At 45.7% G+C, this 17,940-nt stretch overlaps 1 protein-coding gene across 6 annotated transcripts in view; it reads left to right on the top strand.

Moving 5' to 3' along the window:
* The window catches only part of RGS17 (regulator of G protein signaling 17), a 105,988-nt gene that overhangs the window by 82,644 nt on the left and 5,404 nt on the right, over nt 1-17,940 (top strand). For 4 of the 6 annotated variants that reach the window (XM_061624174.1, XM_061624170.1, XM_061624171.1 and 1 more), the window contains 2 exons: nt 242-331; nt 16,320-16,554. In XM_061624174.1, the coding sequence (XP_061480158.1) occupies nt 242-331; nt 16,320-16,554 (325 nt within the window). Of the gene's footprint in view, nt 1-212; nt 332-16,319; nt 16,555-17,940 lie in introns of all 6 variants that reach the window. The other 2 variants (XM_061624173.1, XM_061624175.1) reach the window with 2 other exon arrangements.

Genomic DNA, 17,940 nt, shown 5'->3' with positions numbered 1-17,940 from the left:
GATATTAAAATATGTATTCTCGTTTCCTTGATGCTCCTTTGGAGATGGTGGAGTCTGTAAGGTCAGGAATATCTGTCTTTAGTATGGGTATTCAAATATTGGCCTGCATGTACTACCAAGAAAATGTCCTTTCTCTTTAAGTATGCAGGCTCGCTTTAAACCTTAATGTTTTATAGATTGTATATTCATTATTTTACATTAATTTTCTCTAGACAAAATAAAGTGTTGTACTACATTGCAGCCTCACTGTTAGGAATGAAGATAGAGGGGACAATACAGGAAGGCCGACACACACAACCAAAATGGAGAGTATTCAAGTCATAGAAGAGTGGTAAGTTTGCCATTTGTCCCTTCCAGCTTTCTTATTCTTCTCTTGTTAGAGGTGTAATCTTAGCCACATGTACTTAGCACTAAGTCCCCCTGGACTCTATGGGGTGTGTCCAACAATGCAGTTCTATTAGCGCTAGGTTTTCCATTTGTGCAACAGAACTTCCTGTCTCCCTCCTCTCCCCTATGTGGTCCTGCACCATCCCCAAATCTGCTCCAGAGGGTTGGGAGAACCCCCAGAACAGATTTACGGAGTGCACAGATAGAGGAGAGGGAACTTCCATCGCACAGCCAGAAGTCCTAGCCCTAACAGAACTACTTTGTTGCATACAGTCCTATGTGCCTTACTTCTGAGTAAACATGTATGGGATTGTACTATTAATCACTTCGGTGTGTGTACTTTCCCATAATTCATATAAACTTTACAGCCTGAGATCTAACTTTCAATCAACTGGTCTTGCCCACTTCATAGTGTGATATAACAGGAAAAGTACATTCCTGATGCATGACTGTGGTGCAAATAAGCCAAATTAAACATGCTTTCTCCTGTTTGTCAGTGAAGAATAATACATTTTTCTAGGCAGAAAAATAACAATGAGAACCACAGCTAGATTCAGGGCTTTGTGTGGTCCATGCAAAAAGAAATGTGTATTAAAATCCTGTATTCTTGCAGTCTAAATTCTGTGCCAATAAAAGCTGAATTCTGTATAAATTAGCAAATTGAGTACATTTTGCACAATGTCTCTTTTGCATAAGTTATTCTGATTTTGCTAATCATGGCAAAAAACTAGACCTCTGAGTTCTGCTCTCAAGCAATTTGAATTCTCACTCATCCATTCTTCTTTGGCCTCTTACATTTTAGTGACAGTTGATTTTATTGTGCATGTTTGATTGTATCCATTTTTGATAATTTTTATTATCTGCTGTTTTAATGTCTAGATTTAGCATTATCTTTAATGAATATGTTATGGTATTATGTGAACAGCCTAGAGATATGTTTGATTAAAAGTGGTCTATATATTTTGATAAGTAAAATAAAAAACTGCTCTTTGCCAATGAATCTTTACAATCATATATCTAGAAACTTGCTTTAAGAAAGAAAGAAAGAAAGCAGAGTTTAAGGGGTTTCACATTCTGCACTTTTTCTGTGTTGCCATAGCATAGTTAAAGTTTACTGACTGGGAATAAACCACATTTCCTTATTGTGTATATGAACTCACAGAACTATGGATAGTTCTACTCAATGTTAGTTAAAATGGTTTGATAACTAAGAGGTTGTAAAAATATGCTGATAAGTGTGGGGACAATTCATATTGAGAGCTTTCAATTAATACAAGCCCAAGGCTCATGCAAGCTCAGTCACAATTTGAATGATCATCTGACCTGGATGTGTTAGTTGCATCATCTATGGAGGATTCACACAGCTGAGGTTCTGGAATGTCAGGGAAGTCTATCCCTTGTTCTTAGTTACAGGGCCGGCACCCGCCATCTTAGTTGATGGCAGCCCTGCGCACACAGCACGCACAGCCGCAAAGACAGGAGAGAGGTAGATGGAACAGGCAGGAGTTGTGCACCTGGGGCAGGCTGGTGCCTGACAGTCCAGTCATGCCCGGCACCGGCCCTGCTCAGGTACATGTCCATGTTAGGACAAGTACACTGGAGTAGTTAACCTTCAAACATATATGCTGCCTTATACTGAGTAAGACGATTAATGTATCTACAAGGGGTAGACAACCACCTAGGCCCAAAGGGCTATAGGTGGCAGTGGTGGAGCTGGAGCCAGTGTTATCATATATACATACACACTAGGGATGGATGAGCAATTCAATTCAGTTCAAATTTGCATTTTCTGAAACAATATGAGAACCAAAAACAGCCATCCTTCAAAATTCACAGTTATGTAAAGAGAGAACCAAAATTGACAGATGTTTCTGTCCCTCATATACACCCATGTTTTTTTATTTTGCCCCAACTTTTCCTTTCGTTTGATTTCCCATTTAATTTGCCTTTCATTAGTCTCCCCACCCCCTTTCATATGCCTCACCCTTGTAGCATCAGTTCATTTCTAGCACCCTCCCTTCTCCCTGTCTAGAGAGCCAGTGTGGTGTAGTGGTTAAGGTGCTAGACTATAACCTGGGAGACCAGGGTTTGAATCCCCACACAGCCATGAAGCTCACTGGGTGACCTTGGGTCAGTCACTGCCCCTCAGCCTCAGAGGGAGGCAATGGTAAACACCCTCTGAATACTGCTTACCATGAAAACCCTAATCATAGGGTCACCAGAAGTCGGAATCGACTTGAAGGCAGTCCATTTCCATTCCATTTTCCCTTCTCCCCTCCACCTCCCTGTTTATACTAACTTATTGACCTAATCCTGTCTTATTGATTACTTGATCTTACTACATGCTATAAATTAGCAATCTATGAGTTTTAGAATTCAGTGGTTGTTGTTTTTGAAGTTTAACTATTTCACCAATGGAAGATCTGAGATAAGAATGACTAATCTGCCTTCACAGATTTCAGTCTTAGTTTTTCTTATTTTTACACTTCAGAACAATGCCATCTTGTGGACAATAATGTGTTTCCATAATACAGCAACCATTAGTTTCAAAGAGCTGTATCCAGTTAACTGTTATCAAAGGCCCACATTTGTACATTGGAGAAATGTTTTAATAATCCCTTTAGCAGCCATTTTGTTCATAGAAATAATTTGTAATATCCTTTTTAGAGTTAATTCACACACACGTCTCACTTCTGGCCAACTCAAGTGAAGTTCCATTGGGAGGCAAACTGTCTGTCCCCAGCCCCAGCACACACACCCTGACTTCTATACATAACATAACAATGTACAGCTCTCTGCTCTTTATATCTTTGACTAGGTTTGACTGCTTGCTTTGAGAATTGCATTAGGTAACAACACATTAAAATCATTCATTGGCGATCACTCGTGGCTGAGTAAGATTGTGTTCCAGAGTAAGGTCTTTAACAGTGGGTCCATAAGTGACTGTGGAGGCCAATTCTGGATCCACACAGCCTCCCACAGTGAGGACATAGGTTTCCAGATGGAAGATGGTCAAGATGAGTATAAATGGTGTGAAAATATATACTTTGTACAATCCCATATACTGTGTGAAGAACAAAGGTGACAGCACTTTGGATCCATGCTAAGGCAATGTTGAGATTGCCATGTTAAGATTGCCTTTACAAAATTGAATTATGGATAATCCGTGCCTAAGAATTGAGATGTATACATTGATGTGCAGGTACCTTCTTGCTTTTAAATTATGTTTTGTGGTTTGATTATTTGTACTCTTAAATGCAAATATATTAGTTATTTGTTAATGTTAACGCACATCTTGTCGCATTGACACATCACAATGAGCCAGAGTTGTTGGCTTATAGTGGTTTATTACAAATGAGCAATATGTTGGTACAGGCTGCCCAGTCGTGCACGCTTCACTCCTCTCCATGAAACTGTGAGAAACAAACCAGGAAATTGGCAGTTAAGCTTGGCTTTCTGTGACATCTGAAGATGGGAACCTGGTTTGTTGCTCCCTAAAAACCAGGATCAGTAGCCAGCTTTATCACATGATTTGTTGTTGGCTTACGAATCCTGGCTTGTAAGAGAGTAACAAACACACATCCCAGGATACAGCCACCACACCAGCTTCAGTCCTCCCCTCACATCACTTGGGACAAAAAGTGAACAACTTGCTTGATTTATTGGGCTAATGACCATTTGAGACAGCCCCATGGTTGCCATGGAGGTCAGGCTGGCCAAATAGCTGCCTCGGAATGGATGTTAAAGTCACCAATGATTACTGCTCTGGGGTCTTCCATGTTAGAGACCACGTCAGCCAGCTTAGTCAGGGAGGCCAGCAGCAGCATCCCCAATCTGTCCCTCTGGCCCAACACCAGATGTAGACCCACTATGCCTGCCCCAAGGTCAAGAGGCTTCCTAATGAAGCCTATGGAACTCATATGGACAATAGCAATACCCCTCCCCTCTGGTCTGGCCTGTTGTTGCACTGAGTACACAGGCAGGCACAGCTAAATTAGGTCAGACCCTCCCAGGTCTCAGTGATGCATGGCAGGCCAGCCCCTTTGTTCACAAGTAAATCATGGATGAGCATGGCCTTATTTTGGACCAACCTGGCATTAGGTACTAGTACTACCATACCAGAGGTCTCATCAGATAAACTCCCAGTTACTTCTGGGGAGTGGAGGGGCTGAAAAGAGGGATGGCCTCTGTCCCAACTAGTAATCTACCCATCTACCCAAACTATACCTTCCCCTGTCCATGAGCACTGGAAATGATGTCAAAATTGGGACAGGATCATGATAACTCCCTGCTATATGCCTTCTCAGACATACATTAATAGTATCCCACAATAAAACCACATACAGCACAAAAATTAAAGATGATAATCAAAGGAGGACCAATAATGGGAAGCACCTCCCACATTGCTGGTCGGAAGATATTAGTTTTACAAGTAGACTCCTTCTCCCTGCCTCCCACTCAGAGGGGCTCTGCAAAAACCAAACTCCTCCCCCCCCAGGCTCTCACTGTGGATCAGGGCCATAGGCCTGGTCTTCTCCATAGCCTGACCAACAATTCAGTTTCTGACAGTGGGAGACACCCCTGTAACTCCCCAAAGCGACAACATAAAGAAAAGAATCTTTTTGGCTACCTAGCTAGCTTGCAAGCAGTGCAAGATTCAGACAGGTACACAGATAAAACTCACCTTTACCAGCATAGCAGGAGCAGGTCAAGCAGCAGGATAGGGGTGATAGTTGTAGCCTCTCCATCCTCCGGCCTTCCTTCTTCTGGCCTTCTCCTAGCATCCAGTATTTCTTCCCAAACCTTATGCTAATTGACCGTTATTTAGGTCAGTAGTGTCAAACAAAAACAATCTTGGCAATTCTGAAAATAATATAGAAAAGAAACATGTAAATGTCAAAACCTTCTAATTAGTATTTTCCTAGGTCTCATTAGAAGAGTTAATTGTTTGTTGTTGTTTGGCTACCATGCAACTTCTTCTACCCATGATTTTGCTGAAAAGGCAACATATGAGGCCAAATGTCATTGAACACAAGCAGCCACAAAAAATTTAGTTTGTGGCAGTCTTGAAAGAAACTCTATCATCAGATTTGAAAAATCTCACATATGGAGAACCTGCACTTGCTTTTTGCACTGTATTGATTCTGCGCAAATTTTGGTAGCTTTCATGACAAATATGTCCCATTGAAAATGAGACGATAAATTAACTGTTCCCACCATATCTATTGAATCTAAATTAAACCCTCCTGTCTCCAATATTCTCATTGTTCTAGAGAGATTGTCATGGATTTGCAATAGTGAAGAGGTGGACACTGTGTTCAGTAATCTACTATATAATTTGGAAAATTGTATGTCTGTTTGTCATGCATTTGGACACCTATTAAGATACTGTAACCAAATTTTGCATGATGGTTTTTTTCTGCATTTGGATACAACTGGATGCCATTTTGAATCAAGATCATGGACCAAACCTTTCAAAACTGTACTGATTTGGGGGTTTCTTAGAATTCCCAAGCAACACGGATAGTGAGAATACACTGGAGTCATATCATGTATCAGGTGCTTCTAGCTCATTTGTATGCTACAACTGTTCTATTAAATTCCTATGGTTGATTTACACAACAGTGCTTGCCAGCAGTGCTGGGTTGCTGAACTACCACAATCCAGCAAAATATAAGGATCAATTCAGAATAATACTTAAGTTCCACTGAAACCATTGGAACTCCACATACACAGTTTCCTCTTCAGTGGTTTGTTCACTGTAATGAAATTTGATTGATTGACATAGGTTCCTCCTCAGCTAATTCATGCAGATCAACTAAAGAGGGGCATTATCGTCCCCTTCCCACTCATCAAATTATTATTGTTGTTGCTGTTATTGGGCAGCAAACCAAAACACTAAAAGCACTCTAAAACATCATAAAAATAGACTTTAAAATATATTAAAACAAAACATCTTTAAAAACATATTAAAACAAATCATCGTTAAAATCTCTTTTTAAAAAAGTTTTAAAAACATATTAAAAAGCAATTCCAACACAGGCGCAGACTGGGATAAGGTCTGTCTTGCCCCGGCCATGGGCTTCAAATATTTTAGGGTCGGTATCAAGGAGAACAATGAGGCAGACTCACTGTTTCCTCACAAAGGAGAAAGCTTTATTGGGTACATATCAGGTATGCCTACCCAGTGGAACAGACTCAAGGTCCCTCGCAGAGAGGCGTTGAGGTCTGAACCCCGAGCTGGGCTACATGGGCATCTTTTATAGAGAAAATCTTGGCAAGGCAAAGCGGTGACGGAATACATCATTAGCCACTATCTTACATCAAATCATTGCATCTTGACAGGGTACATCATTAATCAGACTATATCACCACTAGGCATCAAAGCTATCTACGATTACTAGAGTTCATGCCATCATCTTACTCTCTTTGTAGTATCAGAACCCCTTGATGTGGGGTGTCAAGGATTATTCTTGATTTGTGTGAAGGCACTGTGCTAGGTATCCGGGCAATTGATGGATTGCCCTGCCTATGTGCAGGTACACTGTTCCGATGTAAACAGGCCATCTTGACCTCTCTATGCCACTCTCTCCACGGCACGTGCCCTATTGTTAATCAGCATGTGCAGCCCATCCTTGGCACATCCAGCTCATTAAAGCTAGCTGGACCAGGGCCAATGCTACTGTCCCTGAAGATGCATCAAATGGTCTTCTTAACTCCCCATCAACCTCCTAGATAACACGGCTGAGTGTAGGTTGTGTCTTCCTAATGACCGTTACTTGACCCAATCTCTAATGAGCGTAGCCCCTTGCAGGTGCTTTCTTCATGAGAACAACAACCTATTAAGTGTTTACTTGCAAATCCTAACTGCTTAAAGGCACTTATGCATAAGAATAGCCATACATAGGTATTCCATTGATTACATAAAAGCCCCATGGATTACATTCCACCCCCGAGATTGGTCAAGAAACGTACAATCACTGCGCGTTACAACTCACTTCTTACCCCACAAGGGGCCGGATCTTCTTTTGCCCTACTTGACCAGCCATAGGAAGGGGGAGGGTATAGGGCATACTACATTTTTAGCTTAATATATGGAGCATCAGCAAGCCAAGCATATACATATGAGGAAAAATCCACAAATGATAGTAATACCAATGGAGAAAACTTGCTTCCACCCCCCCCATGCCCTGAAACCAAGCTGCAATAGGTGTAAAGATAGAATCGTCTTCTAGGTGATGAATCTTAACACTTTGCTTATAGATGGCTTCCGCACTATGGTTCACCATACTTTGTTCATCTGGGATGTATACACAACACTCCTGCTTTATCATTGCACAAGTTCCACCCTGCGCACTGGTAAGCATATCCAATGCTAACCTATTCTGCAAAAGTGCTGCCCTCATGCTAGTCATTTCTATACCAATGGCTTCCAAGGCTAGAGCGGTTGCATTTAAAGCTATTTCCATTGCATGTCCAAAAACATTTACTTTGTGCATTATGGTGGCCACTCCTCCGCTAGGCAATAGTCCCCAGGCATAATCAGCTGAACTAAAAATGTCTCTCTGCCACCTGACTTTCCAGGCTCTATAGTTACCTACTGCAGGGCTTTTTAATGTCTTGGTGAACCTATGTGGTTCCCATAGTAGCCCTAGTGAACATCTTCCAATCCACCCTGGGGGTAGCCATGGCCAAGCTTTTCCCCCACAAATCCAATAACTGCCATTGGGTGCAGCCCAGTTAATACCAGGCTGCTCCTCCCATATGGTACAAATCCAACCCTGGGCCCCAGTATTGGGGCATGAATGGATTATTTGACATCCCTTATTGAAACCTACAGGTCTCTGGAGGCGGGTCTCGGTTCTATTGTGCTGGGTTTGTTCCCAGCAGACAAAGGGTCTTGATGGGGCATAAACTGAAAGCGGTGTAAGCCATCCTAACCCATCGTGTAACTGCTCAAACCCCCCTTTTATGCGGGTAGTGGTATTGGACTTTTGGGTGTTAACCCTAAAAGCTCTGCTGTGGGTGGCTCTTATATCAAACCACTTTGGACCGCATGCTGTAGCATTTGGGGTTGGCACTGACACTAGAGACGTTTGTAAGTGCTTTGTATCATTCAAGAAGTCATAAAAGGCACACAATAAGGTTTCATTAAAATCTAACACCATTAGAGGGAATCCTGCAGAATGATGAGGCATCACGGTACAGATCCAACAGTCATATTGCTTTTCCAGCTGGGCCAGGCCATAGCTGAGTTCCATGTATGCGTTGCTCTTTGATGAAGCCCCAGCTGAGGACATGCCGCATACCATCCATAGGCACACACTGATATAACAGAAACTTGCCATAACTGCAGAAGGAATAAAAAGCATTAACATTGTGGACAGATATATTGTGACAAGAGACCCTCCATTTGCTGAAAGTCCTGTGCCACATAGTCCCACAGCTCAGTAGTATTAGGGTGAGCCAGACTAATGTGCTCTCCCTCCATTGGACAAGGAGGTCCCACCCACACACACCTGAATTGAGTCCAGGTACGCATCTGGATAAACACTACACAGGGGGGTGAGTAGTTTTCTGACTCATCATGAGTAATCATCACAGTTCCTAAGGAGCATTTCCACCATTTCTGAATGACTGCCATATGAGGGCAATACCTTTGATGTCTTCGAGCCCGAAGTCGCCAATGCTTAAATATCTCCATATGAGCCACCCAGGCCCAGGTCGGAGCTGTCGTCGGGAAGGAGCCTCCCATCTGGGGAAAAGCAGTCAGGGCAGATGGTATGGGCTGTCTCCTGGAATAATGGCTTGCCTCTCAAAACAGTCCCTTTCAATAAGGACCGAAATTGACCATCACCCTGTATGAACCACACACCAGTTAACTGGCTAGGTTCCAACTCCTGAATGTTGAAGATTTCATGCAGTTCAAGCTGGTCATTATCTTCAGCATCAGTGGCTCGACATTCCAACATCTCAATCTGAGTGTTGAGATGTGCAAATAGATCTTTGATATATATATAACTCCAGTGTGGGCAAAACGGTCCCTCCAACCACTGCTGCCTTTGCAGCGGTTCTTTTAAATACAGTGGCACAAGGTATTGCAAAAAGTTAAGAAAACCTGGAGAGTCTTCTCCTCCTCCAAAATCTTCCCTCAACTCTTGTGCCAATTCCTCCGCTAACCCTTCGGCTGAAGAGGCCATCTAAGACTCTGATTCCAGATACCACCACACAAAGGATATCAGGAACACTGCCAATATGCCTGCAATGGCTATTATATCGTCCCTGTCCCTTTCATCCATTATCTGCGGTACAAACAGTGGGCCGGGAGTATCCGGGCGGAGTCTTCTCCCTTTAGAAGGACTGCATAGGTATTTCCTGAGCCTTGATACAGTACCTCTCCTTCTGTCAGACTAGTGACTCCCGGCAGCTGGGCCCACACATGCCCCCCCCCCGTCGAGCCGAAGCCTCCAGCTCCTCTCTCTGTATCTTCAGCTGGCTGCACAATTTCTGTTATCTGGGGAGTTAGCAGGGCTTTCTCCAACACCAGCTGGGCTATTCTTTCTGCCTGTTTGACAAGGTGGGAATCTTGAGATAAGTTATGCATGATTACTTTCAACTCCACACAATAGTCAGGGTCAATGACCCCTCCCAGAACTGTTATTCCTTTGGCTGCCAAGCTTGACCTGGCTGCTATGCGTCCGTAAGTTCCCAGAGGAGTTTGGATTCCTGTGCCCACTGATATGATGGCAGTTTCACCTCCCTTTAAGGTGGACTCCTTGGGAGTACGTATGTCCAGCCCTATAGCCCCTGGGGTTCCCTGAACAGGGATGCAGGCTTCAGGCATTAACTTCCATACCTTCAGCCCCCCTGTTTTCTGAAGGGAAGGAGGATTTATCAGCCTCTCCATGGGTGACCCTCCCCCTGGGAGCCCTCTTTGATTAAGGAGACGTATGGCCTCCTCCAAATTCTTTCGCCAGCTTTTTAAATCTGACCTCCCTGTTAGCAGCTTGATTTGTTGTTTCAGCAACCCATTGGATCTTTCAATCAGGGCAGATGCCCTTGGATGATACGGAATGTGGTAAATCCAGGCCACCCCTTTGTCTTCAGCCCATCTTCGTATTTCCTTTCTTGTAAAGTGGGTGCCATTATCGCTTTGGATCTCTTGTGGAGTGCCATACATTCTTTCCAGCGTTTCTAAGCCTCGGATAGTGGTCTGCTGAGTTGCTCGGCTGTAAGGGAAAGCTTGCACTACTCCACTAAAGGTGTCTACACACACCAGGGCATAGCGGGCTCCTTGGTCTTTGGGCATTGGCCCGATGTAGTCAACTTGCCACACTTGCCCGGGCTTAGCCCCACGGGCTATGTGTCCCCAGTTCTTTTGCCCTGTTATTTTATGTTGCTTTACCTTGCTGCATACAGGACAGCCCCGGATGAAGTCTTCTATCTCCTTTTTGGTGATGGGCAAGTTTCTTTGCTTAACCCATTCCCAGGTAGATTCCACCCCTCTGTGTCCACATCGTGTGTGAGCCCAATCTGCCAAGGCTGCCTCCACCCCCCGGACTTTTGCCAGCTGGTCTGCCTCCATGCACCCAGCAGGGGTTGTCGCAACATGAGAATCAACATGGCCTACATGTATTCCACCTTGGCTGGCTATGGTATATATATCCTGCCACATCTCTACCCCCCAGACGTGTTGCCCATGAGGAGCCCACTTTTTGGTTTGCCAGTTGGCCATCCACATTGTGGCCCCTTTAAACACTGCCCAGGAGTCTGTGTAAATATGCAGAGGCCTTTTGGTCTCACCTGTGATCACCATCCAGACGGCACACAATTCAGCCCACTGACTTGACTGGCCTTGTCCTTCATCCCAATAAAGGGTCTGATCCTCTGGCTGGTATGCAACGGCAGCCCATCGACGCACTCCTGCTGAACCACTGGCTGATCCATCAGTAAACCAAGCCCACTGCTGCTCCTCGGGTGATAGTTGGGCCAGTGGGAGTGCTCTTTTCATGGGAGATGCTGGTGCCTGCAAGTCCTCTGTCATAGCATTTGTACTATTGGATGCTAGGGTGACTGCTCCCAGATATGTTGCCATCTGATCACTAATAGACGATGCCACCATCCGGCTCCGCTGCTGCAGGTAGATTCTCCATTTGGCTAATGTGGGATGCTGGGCTGTGCCTGTTCGTTCCAGGCGGGTGTCTGCCACCCAGCTGGCTATGGGGTACTGCGTTTTCACCTGCACCTGCTGTGGTCCAGTAGTCCGCTCAGTTTCTACCAAGGCCTGATACACAGTGCAAATCTGCTTTTCTAAGGGGCTATAATTCTCCTGAGCCCCTTTCCACCCAGCTGACCAGAACCCTACTGGCCTTCGCTTTTGTTGCACATCTCGCTGCCACAAACCCCATGCCATCCCTTCTTCAGTTGCAATGACATCCATCTCAAAAGGTTTGTTCAGGTCTACTGGGTCTAACCTGGCATGCTCTCGCACCAATTCTTTGGCTGCTTTGAACGCAGCCTCCTGCTTTTCTCCCCACTCCCAGCTGGCTTTCTTCTTGCACAGATTGTGCAGAGGGTGTATGACCTAGGCTAGCATTGGCACGAAAGGTCGCCAAAATCCTAGGAGACCTAGGAATGACTGCAACTTATTTAGTGCCTTTCCAGGAATCACTCTTTGCTGTCCATCCCAATATATGCCCAGAAATTTCACACTGTCAGCCGGGCCCTGGAGTTTGTCAGGGTTTATTGCCCAGCCTCGACTCTGGAGATGCTCCACTATAGTGCTCAAGGCAGTGCTTACCTCCTTGTGACCATAATATCATCGATGTAATGGTACACATGCACAGCTGGTGGAAGCTGCACCTGAGCCAGATCATGGGCCACCATGCCGTGGCACACTGTGGGGGAGTGGACATACCCTTGTGGTAGCACAGTAAACGTCCATTGTCTTCCGCCCCAACTGAACGCAAACTGATCTTGACTTTCCGGTGCTATGGGTCTGGAAAAGAAAGCATTAGCCAAGTCTATTACAGCATGTACTGTTCCTGCTTTTTTCGCCAGGTCTTCCAGCAATGTTACCATGTCAGGTACGGCGGCATGAAGGGGAGGGGCCTGCTTATTGAGCTCGCGGTAATCTGTGGTAAGCCTCCATTCTCCCGATGGTTTCTGGAGGGGCCAGAGGGGGCTATTGAATGGGGAAGCAGCAGGTCTAATGATGCCCACCCTTAGCAGCTCTTGTATCGTCTGCCCAATTTCTTCAACCCCTCCCGGCACTCGATACTGCTTCACATGTACGGGTACCTTTGGCGCGGGCAATACCACTGGCTGCCACTTGGCAGTCCCCCGTATCACTTGCTTCACCCTTCGGACATAAGGAGTCCTCCCGAACTGAAAGGTTCCCAACTCAGTTTCCACTGTTCGCCCTTGCAGTAAGTCGATGCCAATGATGTATTCAGGCTCTGGAGTTATGACAACCCACACATCACACGGTGGGTTGCTTCCCATACCCAGCTTTACCCGTGCCCACACTCCTTGCACCATCTTACCTCCATAGCCGTCAATGAAGATGGTTTCACCCTTATGCCGCTTTGGGTCTCCATGGATCAGGGTTACTTCTGCCCCGGTGTCTAGTAGCTCCATTACATGCTGGGTATTCTTTGGGGTCCAATGAATGCGCAAGGGCACATGGGGCCATCGGTCCCCCACCCCCACCACTCTACGCACCTGTACCTTGGTGGGGAACCGGCCTTCCTGTCATTGAGGGCTTGGGGCAGTCCATTTGGGCAACCCCGACAAGTCAGGATAGATGCCCTGCTTTTTCCCCTTGTCTTTATTACAGCTTGCGGGGACCTCTTCCTCCTCCTGAGGAGGAGCCGTGGGAGCGCATGACTCGGGCCCTGCATCCTGGGTGAACTGCTTGCTTTTAGGCAACTTTTTCCATTTCTCTAACAACACAGCATTGGGCTGCTTGTGGATTTCATCCCTGGGCACCCCTGCCCTCAGCAGATCTTTCCACATTTGGAGCCAAGTTACCTTCAGGGGCCCTGGTACCTTATCCTGGACTCCATTCTTTCTGCCGACTGTGCGGACCTGGCGTTCTTGATCTCGATGCTCCCTCAGGTCATCAATCTGATCCAACTGGCTGAGCATGACTCCCACGTCCCACACTGTTTGCCCTATGGCAGCCCCTAGCATGCCCAGGAGAACCCCCTTGTACAGGGGGGGGCATTGCGGAGCAGCTTCAGCCTCATGCCCGCCGTGAAGTGCTCCTGATCCGGCCCTCGGAAGGCATTCCCATAGCAAGCTGCCAACATTCCCAGTTCTCGCAGCTGTGCCTGTGCTTCTCCCAGTACTCGCCATGGGTGTGTGGCAGACTCAACTTCAGTGGAGTCAGGCCATGCCTGCCGCATGGCATTTATGACCCAATGCATGAGGCTGTGAATACCCTGCACAGTGGTGGCCATGCGTAGGATCTGCCTTAACACGGGCTGGGCAGTAACTCCACTCAGCTTCATCATCTCTTCCCCACTCAGCAGCACAGAATCACCCCCAGTGTCCCAGATGCGGACCAGCCAAGCCAAAATTGCCTCACCTCTTTTCTGCTGATATCGCTGCTGTAAAGCAATTAGCTCTTGGCTGGTGTAATCTTTTACAATTTGCATGGTGTCTACCAAGGGTGCATTCTGCCCTGGGACAGTTCTCTGCCGGTCTTTTCTTTCTACAAGGGGTCTTCCCCGTGCCCTAGACATAGCTGCCTCTTCCTCGGCACTCACCTCCTCATCCAGATCTTCTTCTGAGTCGGTCTCAACATCCCACGGGTCCCATGTTGCAGGGTCCCAGCCGGGAGCTGTAATCATACTACGTACCCTGGTGCGTTTGGGGCATTTCTTCCGAGTGCAGTGGATTAACCTCACTGCCAGCTCTTCAGCCTTACGCTCCCAGGCTTCATTAGCAGCCAGGGTGTCGTGCAAGGTCCCACGTACCAAGAACCTTACATCCTGCTCCTTCCCTAACTCGTCTTCCAGCTTCCCTTCTTTCATCTTCCATCCTAGTTCCTTTTGCCCCACAGCTCGCAGTGCTGTCAGCAAAAGCCATGCCAGAGGGGCTGCACGCTGCTTTTCTTTAGTAGACCATTTGTCCAATTTCAGGGACTCAATGGCAACCACAAGCACAGCTGGAGTGCAGTCAGGTTCCACCTCTGGCCATGTGACTGGCCCCCCTAAAGCAGCCAACTGCTTGGCCACTGGGCTCCACATCCCCTGCTGTGGCCAACCCGGGATCCGATTCCCGGGAGCAGCCTCCACAGGGACCTCCTTTCCCTTGAACCTCCTGGCCTCCTTGACCCTGCTCGCTGCGCCAGGTGTCTTGCCCTGGCCATGGGCTTCAAATATTTTAGGGTCGGTATCAAGGAGAACAATGAGGCAGACTCACGGTTTACTCACAAAGGAGAAAGCTTTATTGGGTACATATCAGGTATGCCTACCCAGTGGAACAGACTCAAGGTCCCTCGCAGAGAGGCGTTGAGGTCTGAACCCCAAGCTGGGCTACATGGGCATCTTTTATAGAGAAAATCTTGGCAAGGCAAAGCGGTGACGGAATACATCATTAGCCACTATCTTACATCAAATCATTGCATCATTAATCAGACTATATCACCACTAGGTATCAAAGCTATCTACAATTACTAGAGTTCATGCCATCATCTTACTCTCTTTGTAGTATCAGAACCCCTTGATGTGGGGTGTCAAGGATTATTCTCGATTTGTGTGAAGGCACTGTGCTAGGTATCCGGGCAATTGATGGATTGCCCTGCCTATGTGCAGGTACACTGTTCCGATGTAAACAGGCCATCTTGACCTCTCTATGCCACTCTCTCCACGGCACGTGCCCTACTGTTAATCAGCATGTGCAGCCCATCCTTGGCACATCCAGCTCATTAAAGCTAGCTGGACCAGGGCCAATGCTACTGTCCTTGAAGATGCATCAAACGGTCTTCTTAACTCCCCATCAACCTCCTAGATAACACAGCTGAGTGTAGGTTGTGTCTTCCTAATGACCGTTACTTGACCCAATCTCTAATGAGCGTAGCCCCTTGCAGGTGCTTTCTTCATGAGAACAACAACCTATTAAGTGTTTACTTGCAAATCCTAACTGCTTAAAGGCACTTATGCATAAGAATAGCCATACATAGGTATTGCATTGATTACATAAAAGCCCCATGGATTACAAGGTCTCTACTTAAAAGGCTTGTTGAAAGAGGAAGGTCTTCAGTAGGCACTGAAAAGATAACAGAGATTTGCTTGTCTAATATTTAAGGGGAGGGAATTCCAAAGGGTAGGTACCACTACACTAAAAGTCCTCTTCCTATGTTGTGAAGAAGGTACATCCTGATAAGATGGTATCTGCAGGAGGCCTTCACCTGCAGAGCATAGTGATTGACTGGGTATATAAGGGGTAAGACGATCTTTCTGGTCAATCTTATGACTACAAAGAGGACAATTTGGTCGTGGCAGAAGGGTTTAAATTTCTCTACCTACCCCAGTACTTTGCCTACTTTATTTGGGGGAGGGGTTGGGGGGGAGAGACAGAAAAAACTGCTCAGTGGGGTCATCCCTGCTTTACATAGTCACTTGGGAGTAAGCCCATCTGAACTCAGTGGGACTTATTTCTGAGCATACACATGTAGGATTGCACTGTAAGGCTGCAATCTGATACACACTTACCTGGAAGCAAATCTAATTTCACTCATTAGAACTTGCTTCTCAATAGCCCTGCACAGGATTTCGTTGTTAAGTGGCAACTGACTCTCTGGTTCAGGGCTGATGTGCATGAGAAAGAAACAGGTGAACCAACCAAGATATGAAAATATATCCATGAAATCATAGAAATCATCACTTTTTGTTGTCCTTGCCATTCCTTGTTTGTTTTTGCAGCCAAAACCCTACAGCAGATGAAATTTTGTCTTGGGCTCAAAATTTTGACAAGATGATGAAAACACCAGCCGGTAGGAATATTTTCAGAGAGTTTCTTCGAACAGAGTATAGCGAAGAGAACTTGTTGTTCTGGCTAGCATGTGAAGACCTGAAGAAGGAACAGAACAAGGAAGCTACTGAAGAAAAAGCAAGGCTTATATATGAGGACTACATTTCTATACTTTCACCAAAAGAGGTAATACTGTAAATTCCAAATTGGCATTCATAGCCATAAAGCAAAGTAGGGAACTGCAAGCCTAGGGAGCAGACACGGCCCTCTGGGTCTCTCTGTCTGGTCCCTGGAATGCTCTTTAGGCCACACCCTTCGTCAGCCCTGCTCTACACCCTCTTTGAGTGCCTGTGCCTGGCTGGAATGTATCTGCAACTGTGAAAATTCCTCTTGCTTCCTGGATGGGGGACAGAGAGATGTGTGTGAGTGTTAACACACCTGGGTTTTGTAGCTGAAATATAGTCTACAAACACAAAGGTAAGAGTCACATCAGTTGCTCCACCTACCATTGCCTCTGGCCCAAGCCATCACCTGCATGTAGAGACCCAGGCGGCTACAAGGCCCCCAGTAGGTCCCCCTGAAAAAGGGCTGGAAATGTTCCAAATCCCTGCCACAAAGGTTGTCTTTAGGCTAGAAAACAATCCTTCAGGATTGATGGGTAAAGACACCATCATGGAAACACTATTTGCTGTGGCGCACTCTAGCAATGGAAAGTGGTGACAATCTGTGTTGGTAGTTGTGTAACAAAGAGACAATGCAATGCATACATTGTGCCAGGCCATAAAGAAAGGCTTGAGGTTGTGCTTGCTTTCTGTCCAGTTGTCTGAAAATCTCTTTTTATGAAATAGCACCGTAAAATATTGCATGGTATTTCTGAATGTGCTGCTATTACTGTTTATCATTGTTATACCATTACTCATTTGCAGAGCCCTTTATTTTGGGTGACTACAAATGACCATTTACAAAGCAGCAATTTACCATGGTATTTATATAATAATTAGTGCCAAGTCTAGAGATTCCTTGTGGGCGGGGAGATAAAGTGGCACTGAAATCCTCTGACAAAATTTGGGGGATGCTTTCAGCAACTGGGGGTGGATGGGAATGATAGTTCCTAACAGCAGGTGATGAGCTTCACCCCCGTCTTCAAATTTGCAAAGCATTGAAATTGATTACATAATTACTTACATTAGTTTCAGTCAGAGCAGATAGCGAGACAAACAACATAGGTTTTAGTGGAAGCTGTAGTGGAACAGAAACAGTGCTGATTGCGATGAACACAGGACAGGACAGAAATTATTGCTTCCTCACATCCCCAGTTACTGCTCACCCCGAGTGTAAGCTGGAAGTCAGTACCAAGTGGTCAAAAGCATTTTATCACATGTATGCATCTGATGAGCAATCTAGGGAAGCACTGGATCGAGTGGTAACATTCACCTCACTACTTGGCAGCATAATAAAGAGATAATTGATTTACAAAGTGGCTACATGCACATTCCATTAAGTGACCACTAAGGCCACATTCACACCAGACATTTATTCCACTTTTATTCCACTTTAAACAGTCATGGCTTC

This window comes from Rhineura floridana, chromosome 4 (assembly GCF_030035675.1).
Source record: "Rhineura floridana isolate rRhiFlo1 chromosome 4, rRhiFlo1.hap2, whole genome shotgun sequence".
Taxonomy (NCBI): domain Eukaryota; kingdom Metazoa; phylum Chordata; class Lepidosauria; order Squamata; family Rhineuridae; genus Rhineura; species Rhineura floridana.
Note: the sequence above shows the minus strand (reverse complement) of the source record. Positions and strands in the feature narration are given on the sequence as shown.